The 22,003-nt window shown below is 36.7% G+C and overlaps 1 protein-coding gene across 8 annotated transcripts in view; it reads left to right on the top strand.

The window, feature by feature from the left end:
• The window catches only part of tcf12 (transcription factor 12 (HTF4, helix-loop-helix transcription factors 4)), a 145,798-nt gene that overhangs the window by 92,771 nt on the left and 31,024 nt on the right, over positions 1–22,003 (top strand). For all 8 annotated transcript variants that reach the window (XM_004912704.4, XM_012959616.3, XM_004912703.4 and 5 more), the window contains exons 7-8: positions 7,795–7,930; positions 12,268–12,320. In XM_004912704.4, coding sequence (XP_004912761.1) covers positions 7,795–7,930; positions 12,268–12,320 — 189 coding nt within the window. The remainder of the gene's footprint in view (positions 1–7,794; positions 7,931–12,267; positions 12,321–22,003) is intronic.

Genomic DNA, 22,003 nt, shown 5'->3' with positions numbered 1-22,003 from the left:
TATGTAAAATTATCTTCACAAAAATCTTTTGTCTCTTATGATATTTTGCTTTAACAATATTAGCTATGGGCTTGTCTTAAACCAAGATTTGCCTAATGAAATAATTTCATTCTATGTAACTTTTCAATATAAAAAAAAAATCCATGTATTTGTGTGTGGACACGCTCAATAATATATATAAAAAAATTAAATATGTACAAATAACTATTCTTACCAAGTAAAATGCATTCAGACTCACATGACATAAATACTGAAAAAATATTTCTACAGTCAACCTGATTGTTAGACATTCATATATGACTACAGAATAACTGTTTTTTGTAAATGTGATAAAATTTCCTTGACATTAGATGCTACTACAGTTTTGTGTATTTTCAAAGGAAGAGGGAAAAAAAATTGCAGTTTTTAATAATTTCAGTAGTCCTAAAAATGGTAACAGTATCCTGAAGGAAACAAATAAATAAATATGAATAATAATAATTTATAGATCAGTTAGTGATAAATCAAAATTCGGATAATATGCAATCTGTGTTTTGTAAATTTAGTACCTGTTGAACCAAATGAATAAGATCAGAAAAGCATTCTTATACTTTTATGTGGCCCAAGTGCACTGAAGAAGAGGTCAATCACAGGATGGGTCAAGGCTCACTTTATCAGTGACTGCAGGAGCCAGATTTTCATTCAGCGCAGATGTTCAGTAGTAATTCATGTGAATTGAAAATCATGCACACTTTTTATGGCTTGCTATTTTCACATCCAAAATGTAAAAAAAAAAAAACTGTGTCAAAAATGTGTTCAAAATATTTAGGGTTTATATTTATACTTTATCTTGACATAGTATTCCTTTTAGTTTTTAAGATTTATATCTTACATTCCCAGAATTTGCTGTGCCAATGGAATATGGGGAAGTCTCACAGTACTAAGGAGCTACCAAATTACACTTATTACACTTTTTAGGCTGAGAACAGCGGATCCACTCCACTCCAATCGGTCCCATGTGCCCTTTCCCTTAGGGAGCAAGAAGTTTTTTGTTTTTTCTTTAAATTTGCACATTGCTGTAAACCTGAGCCAAATTTAAACTTACTGCATTAGTAACTTTCAAAACAACTGTTCACTGATAAGAATGATAACTTAAAATTCAGTGCAAAACATCACTTTTGATTTAGGCTAATCACTACTTGGGACTAAGGGTTTTATGGATAAGGGGTTTTTCTATAATTTGGTCCATTTTAGAACTGAAAAGCTGGACAGCTGTTCTGCATGGAAAGCCACGCACCCTTGGTAGGCACACCCCTTAGTTTACATGTCTGTCCTCAAAAACATGCCCCTTTTTGCAGCCTTACAAATTTGCGTGTTTGCCGCAGGTCTGAGGTCTGTGAATATGAATTATTAGCCATCTATAGATTTGCTGATAATGCGGGACATTTAATAGGTAATTCTTGACTGCGGGCAGTCACCTTAAAATCGGGAGGTATGATAAGTCTACTTAAAAAAGACATTAAATAAGCCCAATAAGATTGTTTTGCCAATATGGATGTATGCAGTTAACCTCAAGTACAACGTCCTGTGTTTAATTAAAAAGGAAAGGAAATCTTTAAAAGATTGAGTGTCCATACCTTTTTTTTACAGCAACATTTTCTAAGTTTATGGTTTGTTAAAAAGATTAAAATTGTCTTTATTCCAAAACCCATACAATTATATGAACATACTCTAACTACTTGATATGGCTGCTTTATATGATCAAAAAAGTTGTTGATTTCCCCCAACTGAAACTATATCTATGTATGTTGAATAATAATAGTAATAAAATCTTTTTTTTGTCAATGCGAAAGTATAGAAACAACATATTTTTGCTTATTACTATACATTTTAATTTTATTTTGTATATATATAATTTAATACAAAAGATGTTCTTTTTAATGCCTGTGTTTTACAACATACTGGATAGAATGCTTTGATATTAATGAGTCATGTATAAAAGCTGTTCATGACAGATTGCTGACATTTAAGTGTCAGATATAATTTACATGTTTCCTTTTTGGTTTGCCGCAATTCTAAAAAAATCATATTCCCATGTCTTTAATAATAAAGTACCAATAATGCCATTTTACAACTATAACCTGTTTCTACAGTTCAGTTCTTTACTTTCTTTCAGTTACAAATCTCTGTATAAATGTAGTTACAGCAAATTTGGGTAGGGCCCTTGGATCCTTTTACTTTGTAGCCCTTGTTTGTTAAATTATTGTAACACTTCTGTGCGTTATCAATTCATATAAAATGCTGCTTAACTTGCTGGCACTATATTAATAAATTAGGATGAGCACTAAGAGAATGTGCATAACATTTGAATCTAATATGAAATATAATGCGGTTGCAGTTGGTATTAGTGAAGTTCAGGGGTGAATGATTTATGGGGAAGGGTTTCTGACATTTAATGGCTGTATTTCTGACATGAGGGGTCGGGCTATACCACAGCGATAGGCTGATTAGTCAGTGCCGTCCTGCCAAATTTCCCAATTTGGAAATCCATACAGGCAGTTTTGACCCAGACAGTCCCTTACATAAAACTGGCTTCTCATATAGGTGACAATCATACATCTAATAAAGGCACAAAATTGCAATATAAGGTGTTTTCACACCAAGTCATCTCCTAGTCCACTTTTGACTGGGACTGTAACCTTGCAAACAACTCCCTCAGGATACATTTACTGACCACTATTAACCATCAGAGGAACTAATCACTACATCTGTAAGTAAGTTGCAAACCCTGTTGTGCTAAGTGGATCTTACAGGCAGCGCTGTTTCTTGGAAGTTCCAGACAGCACTGTTTCGAGCTCACACTCACACTTTCTCTAACTCCTTTGAAAACAGTTAACAATGAGGCTGGTTTTTGGCAACTCCCTAATGTCAGTAATGCCAAAAAAAAAAGTGTTTTAAAGTAATTAAAATATAATGTACTGTTACCCTGCACTTGTAAGGGCAAAGGCACACACGGCGATTAGTCCCAGCAGCCTTTTAAAAAGTCGCATTGATTAATAAGGTCCCTATCACATTTACACACAGTGGGGCTATTTTATGAGGAGGCAGTTAGTGCCCAACTGGATCAAATGCAGGAACACAGCAGTGCAAGGCATAAGTTATACCCAAGTAGCCAATGTTTTACAAACCAACAAGTGTTTTTTTAATGGTCGATTACCTGCAGTAAATCCAGAAAAAAAACCTGTGGCCCACAGGCCTGCAGGTGCCCATATATATATATATATATGGGCAGCAGCTTTAGGGAAAGGCCCTGGGTGGCACCAGACCTTAATACAGCCCTGTACCTGAGGCCAGGTGCAGCCCTCCATGGGAATGTAATTGTTACTGTTCCAAAACTGACTGAATGAATCACTTTAAACTACATTAGGTCAGTGCTTTAACATTATTTGTGCTAAATACAGTCCATGAGTGGGTTGTACCATCAAAGGCACAACCACAGCAAGATGCCAGTTACAGTTTTACACTGCATATCAGGTGCAAAAACTGCGTGAATGTACCCTAAGGGGCACAGTTTTGTGTCCTTTGTGTTCCAGCCCTTGTGTCTATCACAGTAAATTATTCCTTGGGCCTAGCAAAGGAAAATGTTGCAGATCATTCCATCTTGTTAGGTTGTAGCTGCCATATTTAATATTTGGTACTATGCATCTGTGTATTCTGTAGAGCAGCTTTAGAGCTCTGTACCCTAGGTAGCACTCTCGCATGTAATATTAGTCTGATTACATTGACAGAATGCAGTTGATAGATGACTGTCATTATCTTCTTAAGCATGCTGAATACTTTTTGAAGAAAGAGATAGTAATTAAAATGTCAGCCCTTTACCAAGCATAAAATAATTTTTTTAAAGTAAGTGATTTATTACTGATGAGTGCATTTTAGCAATCCAGATGAAAGTAGACGATACAGGCACTGTTATTTTGTATTGAGACATAAAGGAATGAATATGTGATCAGATGCACGAAGGATGACTTGAATGCTTACAGGTTAGCACAAAGCATTTAATGAAACCATGTCTGAGACAAAACACTAGAGAGGATCATAATTAACGTCTCTCTTCTGTCAGTTGCTATTGATTACTCATTCAAGACTTCTTTGTTCTTGAAATTGTAACAACTGTATTTCACATCACTATCTAATGAGATCCTTAGTATAGGATCATTTAAGCAACATGTTCATAATTGCCAACTTAGTGATTTACATTAAAATGCAAGAATATCCTTACTTAGCAACCCAAGGGTTGTAGCATTGCATGTGCCAGAGGTGTAACTAGCAGCGTGCGGATCCTATACAAAGTCCATTGGTCTGACTTGTGCTTAGTATGTAGCAGTATCCCCTTTTGCATCCTATACACCTCATATTATGGCATGTATCAGTGGTCACTTGATAACAAAAATGCAGTGGAATTTATAGCAATGGTTTTCATGAACTGCCACCAAAAGTCATATAAATAGTTTCAAATAAATCACTACTGTGCTTTTTAGAGACAGTGACTCTTTCAAAAGTGCAGATTAAGTCAAAGGGGTTGTTCACTAACTTTTAGTTCAGTTAACTTTTAGTATGCTGGAGAGAGTGATATTCTGAGACAATTTGCATTTGGTCTTTATTTTTTATTATTTGTATGTTTTTTTTAGTTATTTTATTTTCAGTTCAGGAGCTCTCCAGTTTGGAGTTTCAGCAGCTATCTGGTTGCTAGGGTCCAAGTTACCTTAGCAACCAGGAAGTGGTTTTGGTGAGAGACTGGTATATGAATAGAAAAGGGGCTGAACAGAAAATAAAGTTACAAAAAGTAACAAAAACAATAAAACTGTAGCCTCGCAGTGCAATATTTTTTGGCTGCTGGGGTCAATGACCCCCATTTAAAAACTGCAAAAATGTGGAAGACGAAGGCAAATAATTCAAAAACTATAACATAATGAAGGCCAATTGAAAAGTTGCTTAGAAACGGGCATTCTATAACATACTAAAAGTTAGCCTAAAGGTGAGTGCTTTTGTAATGTATTTTTCAGGGGTGTATTGTACCTGCTGTTTCCCTCTGATTTATTTAATCCCTTCCAGCTCACCCAAGTGGCCAATCAACATTTTTCTAAAGCTATGTGGTAAATTATATAATATAGTTATATAAAAACAGGTACAGGTATAGGACCCATTATCCAGAATGCTCGGGACCAAGGGTATTCCGGATAAGGGGTCTTTCCATAATTTGGATCTCCATACCTTAAGTCTACTAAAAAATTAATAAAACATTAATTAAACCCAATAGGATTGTTTTGCATCCAATAAGGATTCATTGTATCTTAGTTGGGATCAGTTACAAGGTACTGTTTTATTTCTACATAAATAAAGGAAATCAGTTTTAAAATTCTGAATTATTTGCTTATAATGGAGTCTATGGGAGACGGGCTTTCCGTAATTCGGAGCTTTCTGGATAACGGGTTTCCGGATAAGGGGTCCGATACCTGTAGTTGGAAGTTTCTGAAAGATAAGACTACAAATGATTTATCTTCAGTTATTAGAAGCGACAAAAACAGACTGATGAGTAAAAGTAAATATTTCATAAAAATTTATATTCAAAACCCACTGGCACTTAAGCCTTTGTATATTCTTTTTTCTGTAGAGGCCCGGAGGACAGGATCTTTACTGTTCAATAATGTATCTTAGCTGTCAGAAAATTGACAGGTAAATCAATACAAAGGATCAGTAACATTGATTTTGGTATACCAAAAGACAGCCATAGTGTCTATATACAGCAGTGTACTCTTCCAATTTATTCATATCAGTGTTTACTTCTCTGAAAGGAAAAGTGTCTCACTAAACAGAAGAGTTTTCTTTTTCACAAATTTACATTTTTCTTATACTTTCTGAGAAATAAATGGTTCATTAGTGTCCTTCTTCAACCTAACATTCCCCCTTGCAAACCACTCAGCCATGGTGTGTGTCAGTAGTGCATTGCAATTTTGCAATTTGCTGACTTGCTAGAATCTACCAGCTAGGGCAAGGGAAATCTGTCTTTGACTCAAAATATCAGTGTGTTGTCTGCAGGCAAATGAGGACCTCAGAAATAACTAGTTAATTGTATTAACAGCTGTACTAGTATGGAACGGAGTAAGAATAAATGAAGCTCCATTTCTCATACTGATTCCCATTAGGATGATAAATATTTTCTTTCCCTACCCCCTGGGTTTACTGTATATACATATATAGACATTTTTTTTAACATGCCTCAAAGTCAAAGATTTTTAGCTGCTGAAGTGAACTGAAATTTAGCTTGATACAACCCTCAGCTTAGTAAGATAAACTGCACTGCTATAGCATAAACTGGTCCAGGCAAGAAAAGCAGTATATTTTTTAAAAAGTAAAGTAGGTCCCTTTTTTTCATGTATAATGTTCTCTTACACAAATTTGTGTTATTTTTCATTCATTTTACACTTTCTAATTTGATGTATGTAGAGTAATATCTTTTCAGGATCTGCATTCTGTAATTAAAAAAAGGCTCATTCTCATTGTAGATATAAGTTGCTTTTGCATGTTTACATTCAAAGCTGCCTCAAAGAGTGAAGACACACAGACCTACTAGTAGCAGCTACTTGTTACGGCTACTAAAATAGACAATGCTGATCATTTACGGATAATTGTCTCTACGTGTGTTTCAGCATAGGCAATTTTCAGTATTGTCTATGACAGGGTATTTTATGGAGGTTAGTAGCCATAAAAAAGTAGCTTCTACTAGTAGCTCAGTGTGTCTTTACCCTAACAGTGTCTTTGATAACACAAGCATTGCCCCATGAATGTCAATTGCATGTGTTCACTATGGGGCCTGATAGAGAGAAAGAGGTTTTGCATATACAGAATCTAAAGCTGGCCATGCACACTAAAATTTGCTCATTTGGCGAGCTAGCTCATCTTGAGTTTGTGATATCAGGCCATCCCCATGCAGATAATTCTTTGTGCTACTGTTCTTCTGTGATCATGTAATAATACCCTGCAATTGGTTGCCAACTCAGGGTAAACACATATGTATTGCTATACAGTTTTACTGAGTTTGTTTAAATGTTTTAGTAGACAATAATAACATTTTTATAGCGCTTTTCTCCAGTGGGACGCAAAGTGCTTACAAACTGTAGAGATGCATCATATTGTATTCAAAAAGCCTGGATGAACAGATGTGTCTTGAACCTGCTTTTAAAAACATCCATGAAAGATGCCTCTTGGACTGCATATGGCAAAGAGTTCCATACTGGGGCTGCAGAGTGACAGAATGCACAACATCCAAAGGATTTTAGTGCTACTCTGCGCACCTTGAATATTCTGTAGCCTGAAGAACGAAGGGGATGGGAGGGATTGTGAGGAATCAGAAGTTTTTCAAGATTAGCAGGGCCTTGATTATTTAGAGATTTATGCGCAAGAAGACCAATTTTGAACAGAATCCTCCATTTAATTGGAAGCCAGTTTAGGGAGCATAGAACTGGTGTTATGTGGTGTTGTTTCTGGGTAGGTAGTCTGGCTGCTACATTTTCTCTTTTTCTGGAAGACCATAATACAAGGCATTGCAGTAATACAGTCTTGAGGATACAAAAACATGGATTCATTTTGGCATGTTCTCTGCTGGAATTAGATGTTTTATTCTTTTTTTAATGGGTATTTATGGGTAAACGATTTATGGGAATACTGGAGAAAAAATACATTTTGTTTTATTTAAATATTTTACTGTTTTTTGTTTTGTATGTTACTTCTTAACACATTGTTTATTTTGTATTACAGCCTGGCCTCGTCCGAGCAGATATTGGACTTGGAAGCTCTGGGCAACTTCCATCCTCAGGAAAACCTGGTAGCCCTTACTTTCCTTTCTCTGCATCCAGTTCACGTCGAAGACCTTTACAGGACACACCTGCACTTGGTTAGTTGTGTCTGTTCTTTAAGGCTTTAAAGGCTTTTGTGGTTTAAATTTGGGCTTTACTCAGTAATTATTTTCTACTTCTTTTATGATTGCTTAAGAAATAGGCACAATATTCCATATTGTTTATAAAACTTTTTAGTGCATTATTTTGCCTATACTAGAATAGGATATTGGGTCTTGAAAAAAGGACATGGGGGACCAGATTTATGATGAAGCCTTCAGGGTTGAGCAATTATAAAAATAAAAAAAACAAGATTGAGTTAAAGGACAAGGAAAGGCAAAGTCACTTGGGGGTGCCAAAATGTTAGGCACCCCTAAGTGACTTTAATCGCTTACCTTGTACCCCGGGCTGGTACCCCTGTTAGGAGAAAACAGCACCAGCCCGGGGTACCTGTAGCGCAGCGCTTCCTCCTTCCTGCTTTGTTTTCTAAGGACTAAACGGCGCGCGCATGCGCAGTAGAGTGAAAAGCTGACTTCTTTGTTAAACCCCGGTCTGGTGCTGTTCTCTCCATACAGGGGCACCAGCCTTGGGTAAAAGGTAGGCGATTAAAGTCACTCGGGCGTGCCTAACATTTTGTCACCCCCAAGTGACTTTGCCTTTCCTTCTCCTTTAAGGAACATTTGTAGGTACATTTTCTGATGTACATGGTTGTCTCTACTTTTCTGGTACAAAAACAGCACTTCTCTTGTGTTTTCATTGTGGCTGGAATTCTTGCTCTAGTCAAGATTAAGGCAAGAGTCTCATAAGACAAACTTTAGCAGAATGAGTGATGGCATGAAATAGATTATAAACATATTGACAACTAGAATACAGTATGTTAAAAAACAAAGTGGTAAGAAAACTTGCAGGTTGCATATTGTTACTTTAAACTATGGAAAGTAAAACTCAATTTGTCAGGGAGCAGCGGTAAAGTACTCAATAAACAAGGAGCCAGCCACTAATAGGGGCCTATTTGTAGAGCTGTGTATAATATAAGCACATAAAAAAACCATCTGAACGCAGTCATTGGTACTTTCAGTCCAGCATATTTATAAAGCTGTGTATTCATTTTAGGTAGCCATGAAGCCCAGTGTAAAATTAAGGTGTAAAATCAATGGCTGCTTGTAAAAAACAATATATATATATTTTTTTTCCTCACAACATTCTTTACTGCCAGTATGTGATCTATTATTCAGAATACTTGGAACCTGGGGTTTTACAGATAAGGGAACTTTCTTTAATTCAAATCTTTCTTTAATTTGGATCTTTGTACCTTAAAGGTGGCCATACACGCTAAGATCTGCTCACTTGGTGAGGTCGCCAACTGAGCAGATCTTCTCCTGATATCCCCACCTAATATGGATTCATTCAGCTTGGTTAGGCTCAAGTACAAGGTAATGTTTTATTATTACAGAGAAGAAGATTTCTCTTCCACTCTTCCAAAATTAAAATTATTTGCCTAAAATTGAGTATATTGGAATTGGCCATTCCATCATTCAAAGCTTTCTGAATAAAGGGTTCCTGAATAAAGGATCCTATATCTGTTAGCCAGCATATTACTTATTATGGAGTTTTCATGCCAACTGAATTTTTCCTTCATGGGTTACCTTGAATAGGTTACAGCAAGGGGCAGATTTATCAAAATGTGAGTTTAGAGCTAAATACATAAAAACTCACCCATGTTGTATTCATTCCTATGGGGTTTTTAGAAGCGTATTTATCAATGGGTGAGAGTTAGAACTCACCATTTGATAAATACCCCTCTAAAAAACCCATAGGAATATATAGAACATGGGTAAGTTATTATGTATTAAAGGAACAGTAACACCAAAAAATGAAAGTGTATAAAAGTAACTAAAATATAATGTGCTGCTGCCCTGCACTGGTAAAAGTTGTGTGTTTGCTTCAGAAAGTCTACTATAATTTATATAAATAAGCTGCTATGTAGCCATGGAGGCAGCCATTCAAAGGAGAAAAGGCACAGGCACATAGCAGATAACAGATAAAACACTATTGTATTCTACAGAACTTATCTGTTATCTGCTATGTAACCTGTGCCTTTTCTCCTTTTTTCCAGCTTGAACGGCTGCCCCCGTGGCTACACAGCAGCTTATTATATAAATTATAGTAGTGTTACTGTAGCAAACACACCAGTTTTACCAATGCAGGGCAACAGTGCATTATATTTTTATTACGTTAAAGCTCTTTTATTTTTTGGTGTTACTGTTCCTTTAAGCTCTAAACTCAAATTTTGATAAATCTGCCCCCAAGTCTGAGGTGGTAAGATAATGTTTTAAGTTACCATTAAAAATAACATAAATTCTTTGATTAATTATTTAATTAATGTTTTCAGCGGGGATCATGGTGCAGGGTGTAAAATCACTTTTAAGGAAAAAAACATAGCTTTATAAGTACGCCATTTGTTTTATACCATTGAAACATGGTTTTTCAAATGCAAATCCATGTTCCACAGCTTTACAAATAGATATCATAAAAGAACTTCATAGTAACTACATAGAAACTACACAGTCTAGTGCAGATATCCATAAACTTAATTCATTATTATTTATAAAATGTTGAGTATAACAATTTAGTAGTTGTATTTTTTAAATAGATCATCCTGTTAAGACTTATCAGTCTGTTTATAAAAATCTTACTCAAAGCCACATACAAGCTAATTTAATAGGTTAATTTAAGTTGCTGATGGACTGACCTTTTTGTTTCAGTAAGTCATTACTGTGAAAGGGCCCCTATACCCTAAAATAGTCTTGCAGAACTGTACTTATGTTTCCATAAAAATGTGGCAACTTTCATTACAGACTCAGAGAGTAAGGATATAGCTACTATAAAGAGTTCAGCCGACTATGTCCCCTATAATATAATGCCACACAACCCAAGATTGGTAGATCATGTTGTTTTGTATGTTCTTATAACAGAATTATATCTTCCAGCATTGGCTCCTTAGGCAAGTCTTACTGTTCTAGTAAGTTCTTCATTTAAACATATTCCACATTCATATGTTATGCCCATGGCTTGTGGGGGTGGTTGTTAGAGAGCAGGGGCGATTTAAAACCCCAGTCAGGGCTGTCCATAGCACAGTATGGGAAACGCACTGTCTGTAGCATACAGCAGAGTTACAGGGCAGATGAATCTCTCTGTCACAGACCTTAATATTTTCTTTAAGTAGAATAAAGCATATATATATATATATATATATATATATATATATATATATGGTAAAGAGTCCCTTTTTTTCATGTAAGTGAATATATACATTTTTTATGACATCATGCTGAACATATATTTTGTATTCACTTAAAGAATCCATAGTGTATGTGATATTATATTTTCCTTGTCCATGTTTCATATACTGGTTAAGATTTTGTAAGATATTTGTTTGCATTTATTTATTGATGATTTAATTTTATCTATACAATCTCCCTGTGTCATATCAACAGAAAAGCATGCATACTTGTTAGAATGAAACCAGAGATTAAATCAGTGACCTTGATTGGAAAAAAGCTTTAGAGATAATACACGTGACGTCATTCATATTAATAGGGTCTTTAGAAAGCATTTTATATAAACAGCTTAAGTATAAAGGTGAACTACATGTGTTTTTTGTTTGATGTTTTTATTCATCCGGATTGTATAGTTGCTGATCAAGTCTTTTGCTTTCAATTTTCCATAACAATTTATTTTATTTTGTTTATATTTGTACTGACATCTTACTAATGGAAAGTGATGTCAAACGTGGTAGCATATATAACGTAATATTGTCTTCCTATTGGTATAGCTATATATGGAGCAATGTTGCCAGAAACACCACTACTCCTTATGATCCAGGTTATATAGTTTTAGGGCCGTGGCACATGGGGCGATTTTAGGCATTTTCCCTGCATATAAAGTAAAAATGCAGCACTGTGCATTTTGAGGTGACCGTCACCTAACGTGCGCTATAAAGCTATCCTCCCTCTGGAAAAAAGTGGGCAGTTATATAGAGTGTATACACTGTGTATTTGGGCTTGTAAAAGCATGGCTGGCAAAATATCTACAAACTCCCGATGTGCCTATGCCCTTGAAAGGCAGAAAATAGGGTATTGTACTTTGACCATTGCTATAGTAAGAACCCCAGAATGTATCTGCCTTTAGATGTAATTAAAATTAAAATCTTGTTTGGTTTGGGAACTAAAAGTTCACTAGGTAATAATATAACTAATGAAGTCACTGCTACATTTACCAGTCAGGTCATTTTATTCCGCTTGTATAAAACCTGTATATGTTTGACTGAGCAGCAAAACTGATTATAGATCCTGAGATTATAGCTCACGTCATTTTTTTTCTTTTGTATGTGCAGATCCTGTACAAACAAAGAAAATAAGAAAGGTTCCCCCTGGCTTGCCTTCTTCTGTAAGTACTACATTGTTCAAATTATTATGGGAAATAAATTGGACTCATAGGACCGCGTATACAGTTCATAAAGATCATTATTCTAACAGGTTTTCTACAGTGACCATAAACTGGATGACTTGATCAATGGTAGTGCTTCATTAGGTTTAAATTCATGTTTGATGTTTAGTTTTTCGACTCCTTGCTATGATTTGCAGCACCGTCACATGCTTTTACCCCCTTGTTCCTGTCATTTGAATTCCTCTCATGGGAAGGAAGCAGGGCCAGGAGCTGTCAAAGAAGATCTCCTGTACAGGTCTTTTGATGTTTAATTAGTCATTATGTTGCTGAGCAGGAGGACAGACAGAGATTAATAGCAGAGAATCTTCAGAATTTACATTTGTAATAATCCCAGTGGAGCTTGGGACATTAAGATTCGAAGGACACGTACGGCTCAGCTTGCCTCAGTAGGACTCAGGTTATTAATATGCATAAATCACCAAGTCAGATGTTCAGTGTGAAACCCTAGTGGATTTTAAAGCTTTCATTAAGCCTTTCCTAACTTCAGCCTAGCATCGGGAAAGCTTTCAAGCAACTAGTTTGTTGATCCCTCTTTGCTCGAAAATATATCCTTAGAGAATCAAGGGCTTTGATGAAAAAGGTTGGAAGGGTTTTTGTAGGCAAAAAAATAAAATCATTAATGGCTGTGATAATCTATTGCTATATGGGTGGTTTGTAGTATTAAATATACTTTATTCTTTGAAGAACGTAAATTGTTTGTAAATGAATCCGCATTTAAAAATCCACGTGAACTGAAAATCCCTGTGTGCCGGAGGAAGTTCGGCTTTTTTCCCCCTTCTATTCCTCCAGCTAAGAACAAATGAGAAGGGAGGGAGATGGAGAGCTTTGCTGCCTTGCGGGGTACATCTCTTTGTTGTGTAAATGGATGTAGGGCTTTTATTTGGCAGTACTTAACACATGGGCGCAGGTGCAATCTCATGAGTCATAACTCTGAATAGAGCATCCAGCCTCGTCCGCACTGCTATAGGAAAGCCGGACTGGTAGCTGAACTTGTGTGTGTATGTTTACTTCATGATTCTTCCACTAAGATAAAATGTGGTGGTTTGAAATCAATTTCCCAGCTTACTTCCAGATGGAGCTAAAATGCTTTATACCGCCTGGGGCAGCTGTGCTGTGAACCTGCAGTCTACCTGGAAGCCAGGACTGCAGCTGCAGGCACTCTTAAAAGCTTTTGCTTGCATAAGCACTCGGGCCCCACTAGAGGCTGAATAGCTGCTTGATAAACAAAATGAACACAATGCTTCAAATCATTTTTCCTGAGGCCTGGAATATTTTCCCCCTCCTGGCATCTAAAAATAGTTTAGCAATTTACATTTTAACAGTTGTGTCTAATTCAGGGGATGCTGCACACTGAAACAGATGATTTCTGCCAGATTAACAAAAATATATTGGAAATGGCAGAACGACAAACCATGTAAGAGCACAATTTCCATTTAATTTATGAAGGTACCACTGTGTGAGTAATACTTAAATTTACACATTCATATTTAGCAGGCCAGTGCAGGTAAAACAGCCATATTTAAAATGGAAAACATCACATTTTCTGTTGAAATAATTTAAGGCATTTACTCTTAATCTTAAAGGCTGGAGTAAGTGTAAAGAGGGGAATGGGGAAAAATGCACTATTGTATATAGAGAGCCCTGTATTTGGAGGGATTATTTATCTAGAGACACATAGGTCCTAGCAGACAGAGCATGATGAGTTTTTAAACTAAAACTGACCCAAATCTGGGATTTACACCAGTCCCTTTCAATTTTTTTAGCCTACTGGGGTCAGATAAAAACATTTTAAAAGTCCATCCTCTCCTCCAGCCCTTTAGCATTAGTCCTAGAACCCAGGCCTAATGCTATTCCAGCTAGTAGTATTGCATAGTCTTCACACCAGCCTTGGTAGGGTAGTTGCAAGTATCTGAAGGCTGGAATATCACTTGTCTGCTAAAGAGAAAGGGCAAGGAAGGCCAGAGCCAAACAACCGAATTAGCCTGATATCGCCCTTAGGTGGCGATATTAGGAGAAGATCCGCTCTCTTGGCGACCTCGTTAAGCGAGCTGATCTTACCGTGTATGGCCACCTTTAGTTAGTCAATGACTTTAGTGGGAGCCACATGGGACATAACTGGTCAGTTTGTGAGCACGCAGGTCAGATTCAAATGCAAACTAATTGAACAGTTATGCCCCCCTCAAGTCACTGATTGGTTACTGGCTGCTAACAGCTTAGAGAGCTGTAAAGGAGGAAGTAGTGTGCTGGCTATTATGTTAGACATTCGCTTACTCTAGCCCTTATAGATTACATTTTGGCCTAACTATATTGAAAACATTTTTGTTTTGCGCAGTCTATCTATTATACCCAGTTACATTTTTTCACTGAACAGCTCCTTTAATGTTATACCAACACTTTTATAATATCTAAAAGTCTGGGTCAATTTAATGCTGTGAAAAAAAATTCTTTGGACAATGATAGAACTTTTGTTCCCTTTTATTTTATGGTAATTTAGTGTCAATAAGATGAACCAAATAACTAGTTTCTTAATAGACATTTTTCATTTTGTTTCAAGTGTTAATGTTTTACTGCACCAGTATAAAGATATGTGGAGTAAACTGTGAATGCGGGTCAGATTTTATGTGTAAGAGTCTTAAAAAAAAAACACCATATACATAGAAGTATAATTTGTTGATTAAACAGTTGCCATACTGTTTTCTTTGCAGAAATGTCACTTTTTAATGTAACAGTGGCTGTTTTTTTCTGTAGCTGAATGTGTCTCAAATAATGTGAAGTAAGTTGCTGCAATTTCATCTAGGATTTTGATTATAGGGCCACCTTCAGGTTCATTTAGAAAACTGCATCGCTGCTGAAATACAAGGCAGCAGGAAATATTTAGCCAACAAGCTACATTTCGGCATATGGATATAAATACACCAGGTGTATTAGCTTTAAGCTTCTTAGTAAGATACCAGGCATTTATCTTGTACTTTCAGTTGCGAAAAGGTGCTTCAATTGTGAGCTCTAGCCTCCTATTCTCTGTTCCTTTAGCAAAACTCTTCTTCCTCTCTAGAATTGATATTGCTGGGGTTAATTATTTTAATTAATAGAAAATTGGGAAGAATGTTTTATTTTGTTTTTATTTTTTAATGGACAGATATGGAAAAACCCCACTCATCTGTTTGCTTTAAACATAAATGTGGAGCCTTAAATAAACATATTGTCAGTCCATCTGCTTCCTGGACAAAGGTGAAATATAATTTTGTGTGCAAGTTCACGTAGTTGGAATGTATCATAATGGCATTTAATTTGCAAATTTTATTACGCTAATAAAACTGTCAGGATTTTATCCCTAGCTGATTGTGAAGTGACATGCGTACAATAATGTTTTAATTTTCTATCCCTATAGAATAAACCATTTTATATCCACATTGTCAGATTTCTCATGTGTTTGTAAGAATGAAAAATTAGTTAAACGACTTTATTATAATTTTTGTTCAGATGTAATAAATATTCTTTTTAAGTTTAACAGAACAAGAAAAATGGAATTAACATATTTTGGGTAAAGATTCCCCATTGCCAAATTTAAGTAAAAAAAACAGTATTCAAACAGTTTAGTAATATAGAAACTCTGAACTGTAAACCGTACAGAAGTAACCAGGCACAGATGCTAGGACGGAGGAAGACAACTGCACTGTTCATACACAATGAGCATGTATCCCAATTTGACATCATTATGTTTATTTAAAAGGGATCCTCTACCCAAAAATATAGTTGTAAGCAATACAATAACCATTCATTACACAGTTTTACTCGTTTTAAAACTATGTGTAAATGCAATTACAGTAAAAAAACAGTGGTTTGTTTTTTGTCTGGTTGGTTTTTTTTTTATCCCTTGCTTTCTGGGTCTGATTGTTGAAACAATGTAACAGGAGTCAGGTATCTAAACAACCAGGCAGATCTGCTTCCAGTAGCAAGTATGGCCAGTCAGCAGGATGTTCAGTAGCAAGTATATCAGTTAGTAAAAATATTTACAAACTGACTAATATAGATAGATAAATAAATAACAGTTACAGTGGCCCAGACAGGTGCATCTTTCTGCGAACTTGTATGTGTGACATGTTTTTGGTTAGTTGACCAGTTAGTTTTGCTCAGATCCCATTAAATCAAAAACTCAAGGAGTGAGCAATACTGGTCACTGGGATGCTTTAGAAGTCAGTAATAGTAGGCTTCAGGTTATACACAGAATAGTTGCTTCCCTTTCCTAAATGCGGGTATTGATGTATTTGACTTGCCTTATTTATAATGGACAAATGTGATGGATAACTGGGAGATGCTTCTGAGGCATAAAGACGAGTGTTTTCATTTCCTTTTCATACTTTTCCATTATGTTAGCTGATTAGTTTGGTTTGCTAATGGAAATAATGGAGTTAACAAATAGTTTTCCATATGTAATTAGACATTCGTTCCTTGTGCGTCAGACCATGTAATCTGTTTGTGCTGAACCAATGACACTTTGTTTTGCAGCACAGTGCTGGGTTGTGAATGGAAACAGTCAGGCTAAGGAGTTCAGGTCAGTTCATTACATCTTTGCTGATGACAGTCTGAAACAAGTTTAAACAGTCAACCTAGTTTTCAGCTGATTGACTTTATCAGGTCAGAGCAAGAGGTCATCTGATTTCGACCTTAGAATCTTGCACTTTGTGCTATATATCCGATGATTTGTAATGCAGAAACATTTTTGATGTTTCTATCCTTTATTTTCTTACTGAAGACTTAAAATATAGATAGAGTGTGTGTGTGTGTATATATGTCATGATAAAGGTCCTAATGTGACCGAAACATTGAGCATAAGTGGTATGTTTTTATATTTGAGAGTGCTGGTCCTTACCGAACATATGTATTTTTTTTTTTTTTTTTTTTACTATGCACCTCGATATAGCAGTTGTAGACAAGTGTGGGCACGTTTTCTTTAAAACATTTGTATACAGAATTTTTTTTCTGTTCTAATGCATATAGAAGCCAATCAAAGTGCCCTGTTTTTACACACACTGACAGAGACACCACATGGCATCCAGACATCTGAGAGAGTTCTTACTGCCTTAGTTAGGTATATAACATTATGTAAAAAATGCAACAGAAAAGATGAACAACTCTCACTACAGAGGTATTGGATCTGTTATCTGGAAACTGTTATGTGGATAACTCCAAAATAGAGCAATGCTATTTCCCATAGTCCTTTATTGTTTTAGAAACTAGTTCTTAATTTGTGACTTATTGTTGTTATCAGAGCATTATAGGTAACAAAATTGTGTGCAAAGTTTAAATGTTTTTTTTAATTAGTCTTAAAGAAAAAGTTGCTATTTCATAAAAAATATGCTAAAGTGTAGTGGATGGTTAATTCTTATTAACTAAATATGAGAAAGATTTAAAAAATGTTTACAACAATTGTGTTATTATGGTTTTGAAATTGCCCTTTAGGGCTCTGGCACGCGGGGAGATTAGTTGCCCACGACAAATCTCTCTGTTCGCGGGCGACTAATCTCCCCGAAATGCCATCCCACCAGCGAAAATGTAAATCGCCGGTGGGATGGCATACGCAGCACCGCAATTTCCCTGGCATATGCCATCCCATCGGCGATTTCGAATGGCATTTCTGAGATATTAGTCGCCCGCAAACAGGGAGATTTGTCGTGGGCGACTAATCTCCCCTTGTGCCAGAGCCAGATGCAAGTCTCATTTCCCCAAGAGACCTGTTCATCTTATTAGTGCAGGTGCACCTTGTTAAGTTTTCTGGACACTCTGCTAGTAGCTACTTATTTAATTAAGTTTGAGAAACATTGTATCATTTTTAGTGTTTAGTGCAGGAGTTCAAAGAGAAATAAGGGACTTTTCTGTAAGAATCTGGGACTGCGGGCTGAGCTGTTTTAAATCAGGACTGTCCCGCAAAAATCGGGCCATATTGTGCTGAAATTGGAAAACCTGATCCTCCAACTGTTGTCAATGTAAAAATGCAATGTGGATTTGTCAAGAATTTCATTTACCACTATAGCACTAAGGTTTAATTAAAATGGAAGCACAAGACTGCCTGATGGTACAATGCTACTTATCACTCCAGTTGACTTATTTCCATGCTATGGCGTACAATAAAGATGAGCTTTACACCACTTTGGCCAACCATTGGTATTTTACAAGATAATGTTTATCTGTTCACCCATAAAAAACCCACAAATAATTTTCATGGTAATATTGCTTATGGAAACAATTTACAACTAAGCAGTGAGTTGCTGAAATTATTTTAGACTGAGCGTACAGATAATTTTGGCCATAAAGGGACATGTACAACTTTAAAAATTTTGCCATAAAAACGTTAAGCTAAGATAACTTAAAAAAATGCTTAAGCTTACTTTAAAAACAATGATGTATGCTTATAAAATGGATGCATTGTTCCAAACAAAAGAATACAATACTATTATATTGTATATCCATCTCCTAGACTAGGAGTATTCTTAACCTAATTTGTCGCTAATGTTGGTAAACTATGTTCAAATCCAGTCCAGTCTGCTCTTCTTGTGACCTTATATTAGTCCTTTATATCCCAAGTCTTTAACTACCATAATTAGACTTTAATACAGGGATTAAGTGTCTGTACAGAGCTGCATATTATTTTCTGCACCAAAGGCCCCATTTTGCTAGACTTTTAAGTAGTCAAAGCTGCACTAAGCGAGACATTAACACAGGATTACTGTGTGCATGAGCTATTTCATCTGACTTACAAGTCATATTTAAGTGGTCTGGCAGATGAGATATTGGTTTGCTGAAAATGCAAAAAAATGACCAGAGAACATGTCCCAAGTGAAAAATCAAGTGCTTACAGTAAGATCAGCACTCCTTATTATTGCCCGTTATTTATATAGCACAGACTTATTCTGCATTGCATTACGGAGAAACAATCAGTTCATGTCAAAAGAATCTTTTGATCTTATTTTATTTGTGCACATACACATGCACACGGGTCAGTTTTGTATGTAAAAACCAAATCTATTACTGTTTAAATTCCCCTAAATATCCTGTATCCAGTACACAGATAATGACCCTGCATAATGGGATCCTGCTAATAAAACTAAGGGTGAAGGGAAGGGGTTCTATACTGGTAATCTTATGATCTACTTCCTACAAAAAAATGGAGTCACATCTATTTCCCTATTTGCCCTGTTTAGCTCAAGAAATTAAAAGAAAAAAAATTGTGATTGAAACAACTGGCAAACAGTATGTTCAGCACAAGCTCTAGTCATGCTTGTGTAGGAGATATACTGCCCCTTAAAACCAATAGTTATAGTTCTTGCCAGACAATTCTTTCCTGCTAACTTGCATTGCATCACCATGCCTAACAAAGATAATACCTACAGGTGTCTCTTTGATCTTGCATGTATTTATTTTTGCGTAAGGGCATGTTATGCCTTCTTTGTTCATTTGTGGAAAGACACTGCTTTGTTAAAATGTGTTGAAAAGTGCTGCAATACGTGTTGATAAATGATAATGGTTTTTAGATAGCAAGTAACAATCTCCTATTGTATCAATCAAGGGCTTACTTTCTGCAGAAAAACTGTATGCAGTGCTGAGTGGAATTACTAGTAGTGCATGGCTAAGTAAGCATCTACGCATGTACACACATTGTTATTCATATCTCAGTACTTTTATATTTTCCTTTATTTATATAGCATCATATTATTCCACAATTCTTTACAGCAGGTCCGGACCAAGATTCAAAATAGTTACCCTGGCATTTCAATTACAAATTTTACCAAAGTCCCTCTGGCATTTGCCAGAATCTGTAGATTGCCAATCCAGGCTTGCTTTTCTATATTCTATATCAGGGCTGTCCAACTGGTGGCTCACAAAATGATTTTTATGGCTCCCAGCCTGCTCAAAGACTCCATAGACTTTGCATAGACATCATTTTAATTTAATCCTATATGACAGTGGTGTCCAACTGGCAGCCCGCGGGCCACCCTCTGTGTGGCCCCCCACCTGTCTAGCTGCTTTGATGGCTTACCTGTATGTAAGGCTGATGCCACATGTGGTGTTTTTTCGCTGCGTTTTTTCTAATTCTCTCGGCGGCTGAAAAACGCCTGATATCATCATCCGTAGAAATAGCTTGAAAAGACGCGAAGCAAACCACACAATGCGGAAATACGCTAGAAAATTACTTAGCACGGATTTTCAAGCGTAGGCTGAAATACGCCAGTAATTGCAAAGCAAGCTATTCCTATGTATACGCAAAGGCAGCTGCCAGACCTAGCGGAAATACGCAGCGTTTTTTGCTATTTCGCACTATTAGCACCATGGCAACGGGATTTGCTTACATCACCAGTTCTAGGCTGAAAAACGCCATGTGTGGCTTGTGCGGCGTTTTTAGGCTGAGAAAAAACGCAGCGTAAAAACGCCACGTGTGGCATCAGCCTAAGCTTTAAATGGTATCAGTACTGTGATTAACTGGCCCCCCTGCATTGCTCACACCTCAGATTTAGGGCTCTGGTACACGGGGAGATTAGTCGCCCGCGGCAAAACCTCGCGAGTCTTTTTCGGCGATTTGCGCGAAATCGCGCCGCCGCGTCTGCCATCCCGCCGGCGACTTACATGTTCGCCGGTGGGATGACAGGGGGAAGGCAACTCGGAGAGATTAGTCGCCCGCGAGCAGGGAGTTTTGCCGCGGGCGACTAATCTCCCCGTGTACCAGAGCCCTTAGGCTGTGTATGCTGCCTGTGTGTGCGCTCAACCCAAACCCGCCCGCAATTGATATGCCTGGCCAAACCCGCCCGACCCGCACATCACTATGTAGGAGGAAACCAGAGTGCTCAGAGGAAATCCAAAAGGGCATGGGAAGAACATAAACCTCATTGCATATAGTGACTAGGACTGAATGGTAGCAATGCTAGCCACTGGATTGCTGAATAAACTATTATCTCTGTTAAGTGTTGTGTAACATGTCTTTACTATATATAACATTATTAAAATACATTTTAATTTTTTTTTTATTGGCCTCCTTTTGTGAGCAGACACACCATTTTTGTGTTTTCTGCCTGTAGATGGTGAAGTTCATTCATTAGTTAAGATTTCTGAGTAAGCCTATTTCTGCCTGATTTGGCAATCTAAAGGCTGAGCCAAATTAGGCTGATCATATAGGGCCTACAGAGACCTGTCAGACAAAAAACACATCAACGCACTGATGTGGCCCTCATGCAGTGGAATATTCAAACCTGTCTGATAGATATTGCCCTCTTTCTCAACCAGATATCAGTTGGGTAGGCTCTGCCAGGGGCCTTCTACAGGGGCTAACAAGCTGCTGACTTCACCTGGAGGGGCCAGATTGGCAGCTTTTAACAGCCTGTGTATGAGCAGCTTTATTTTGATCACAGTCTAACTGATGGTTTGTGGTACTGTGTATATATATATATATATATATATATATATATATATATATATATATATATATAATATATGGAACAAATATTACCGGATTTGCAAGCTGTGTTTCCCCTATTTATAACATGCAAAAGTATAAATGTTATTGTCCAGCTGGCACCCCTAGCACAAATGGACTCCGACACTGGCCTTGATTTTTTTGTCATTGCCCAACCTGT

This window comes from Xenopus tropicalis, chromosome 3 (assembly GCF_000004195.4).
Source record: "Xenopus tropicalis strain Nigerian chromosome 3, UCB_Xtro_10.0, whole genome shotgun sequence".
NCBI lineage: Eukaryota > Metazoa > Chordata > Amphibia > Anura > Pipidae > Xenopus > Xenopus tropicalis.
The sequence above is the reverse complement of the archived record's forward strand: the minus strand, read 5'-3'. Positions and strand labels throughout refer to the sequence as shown.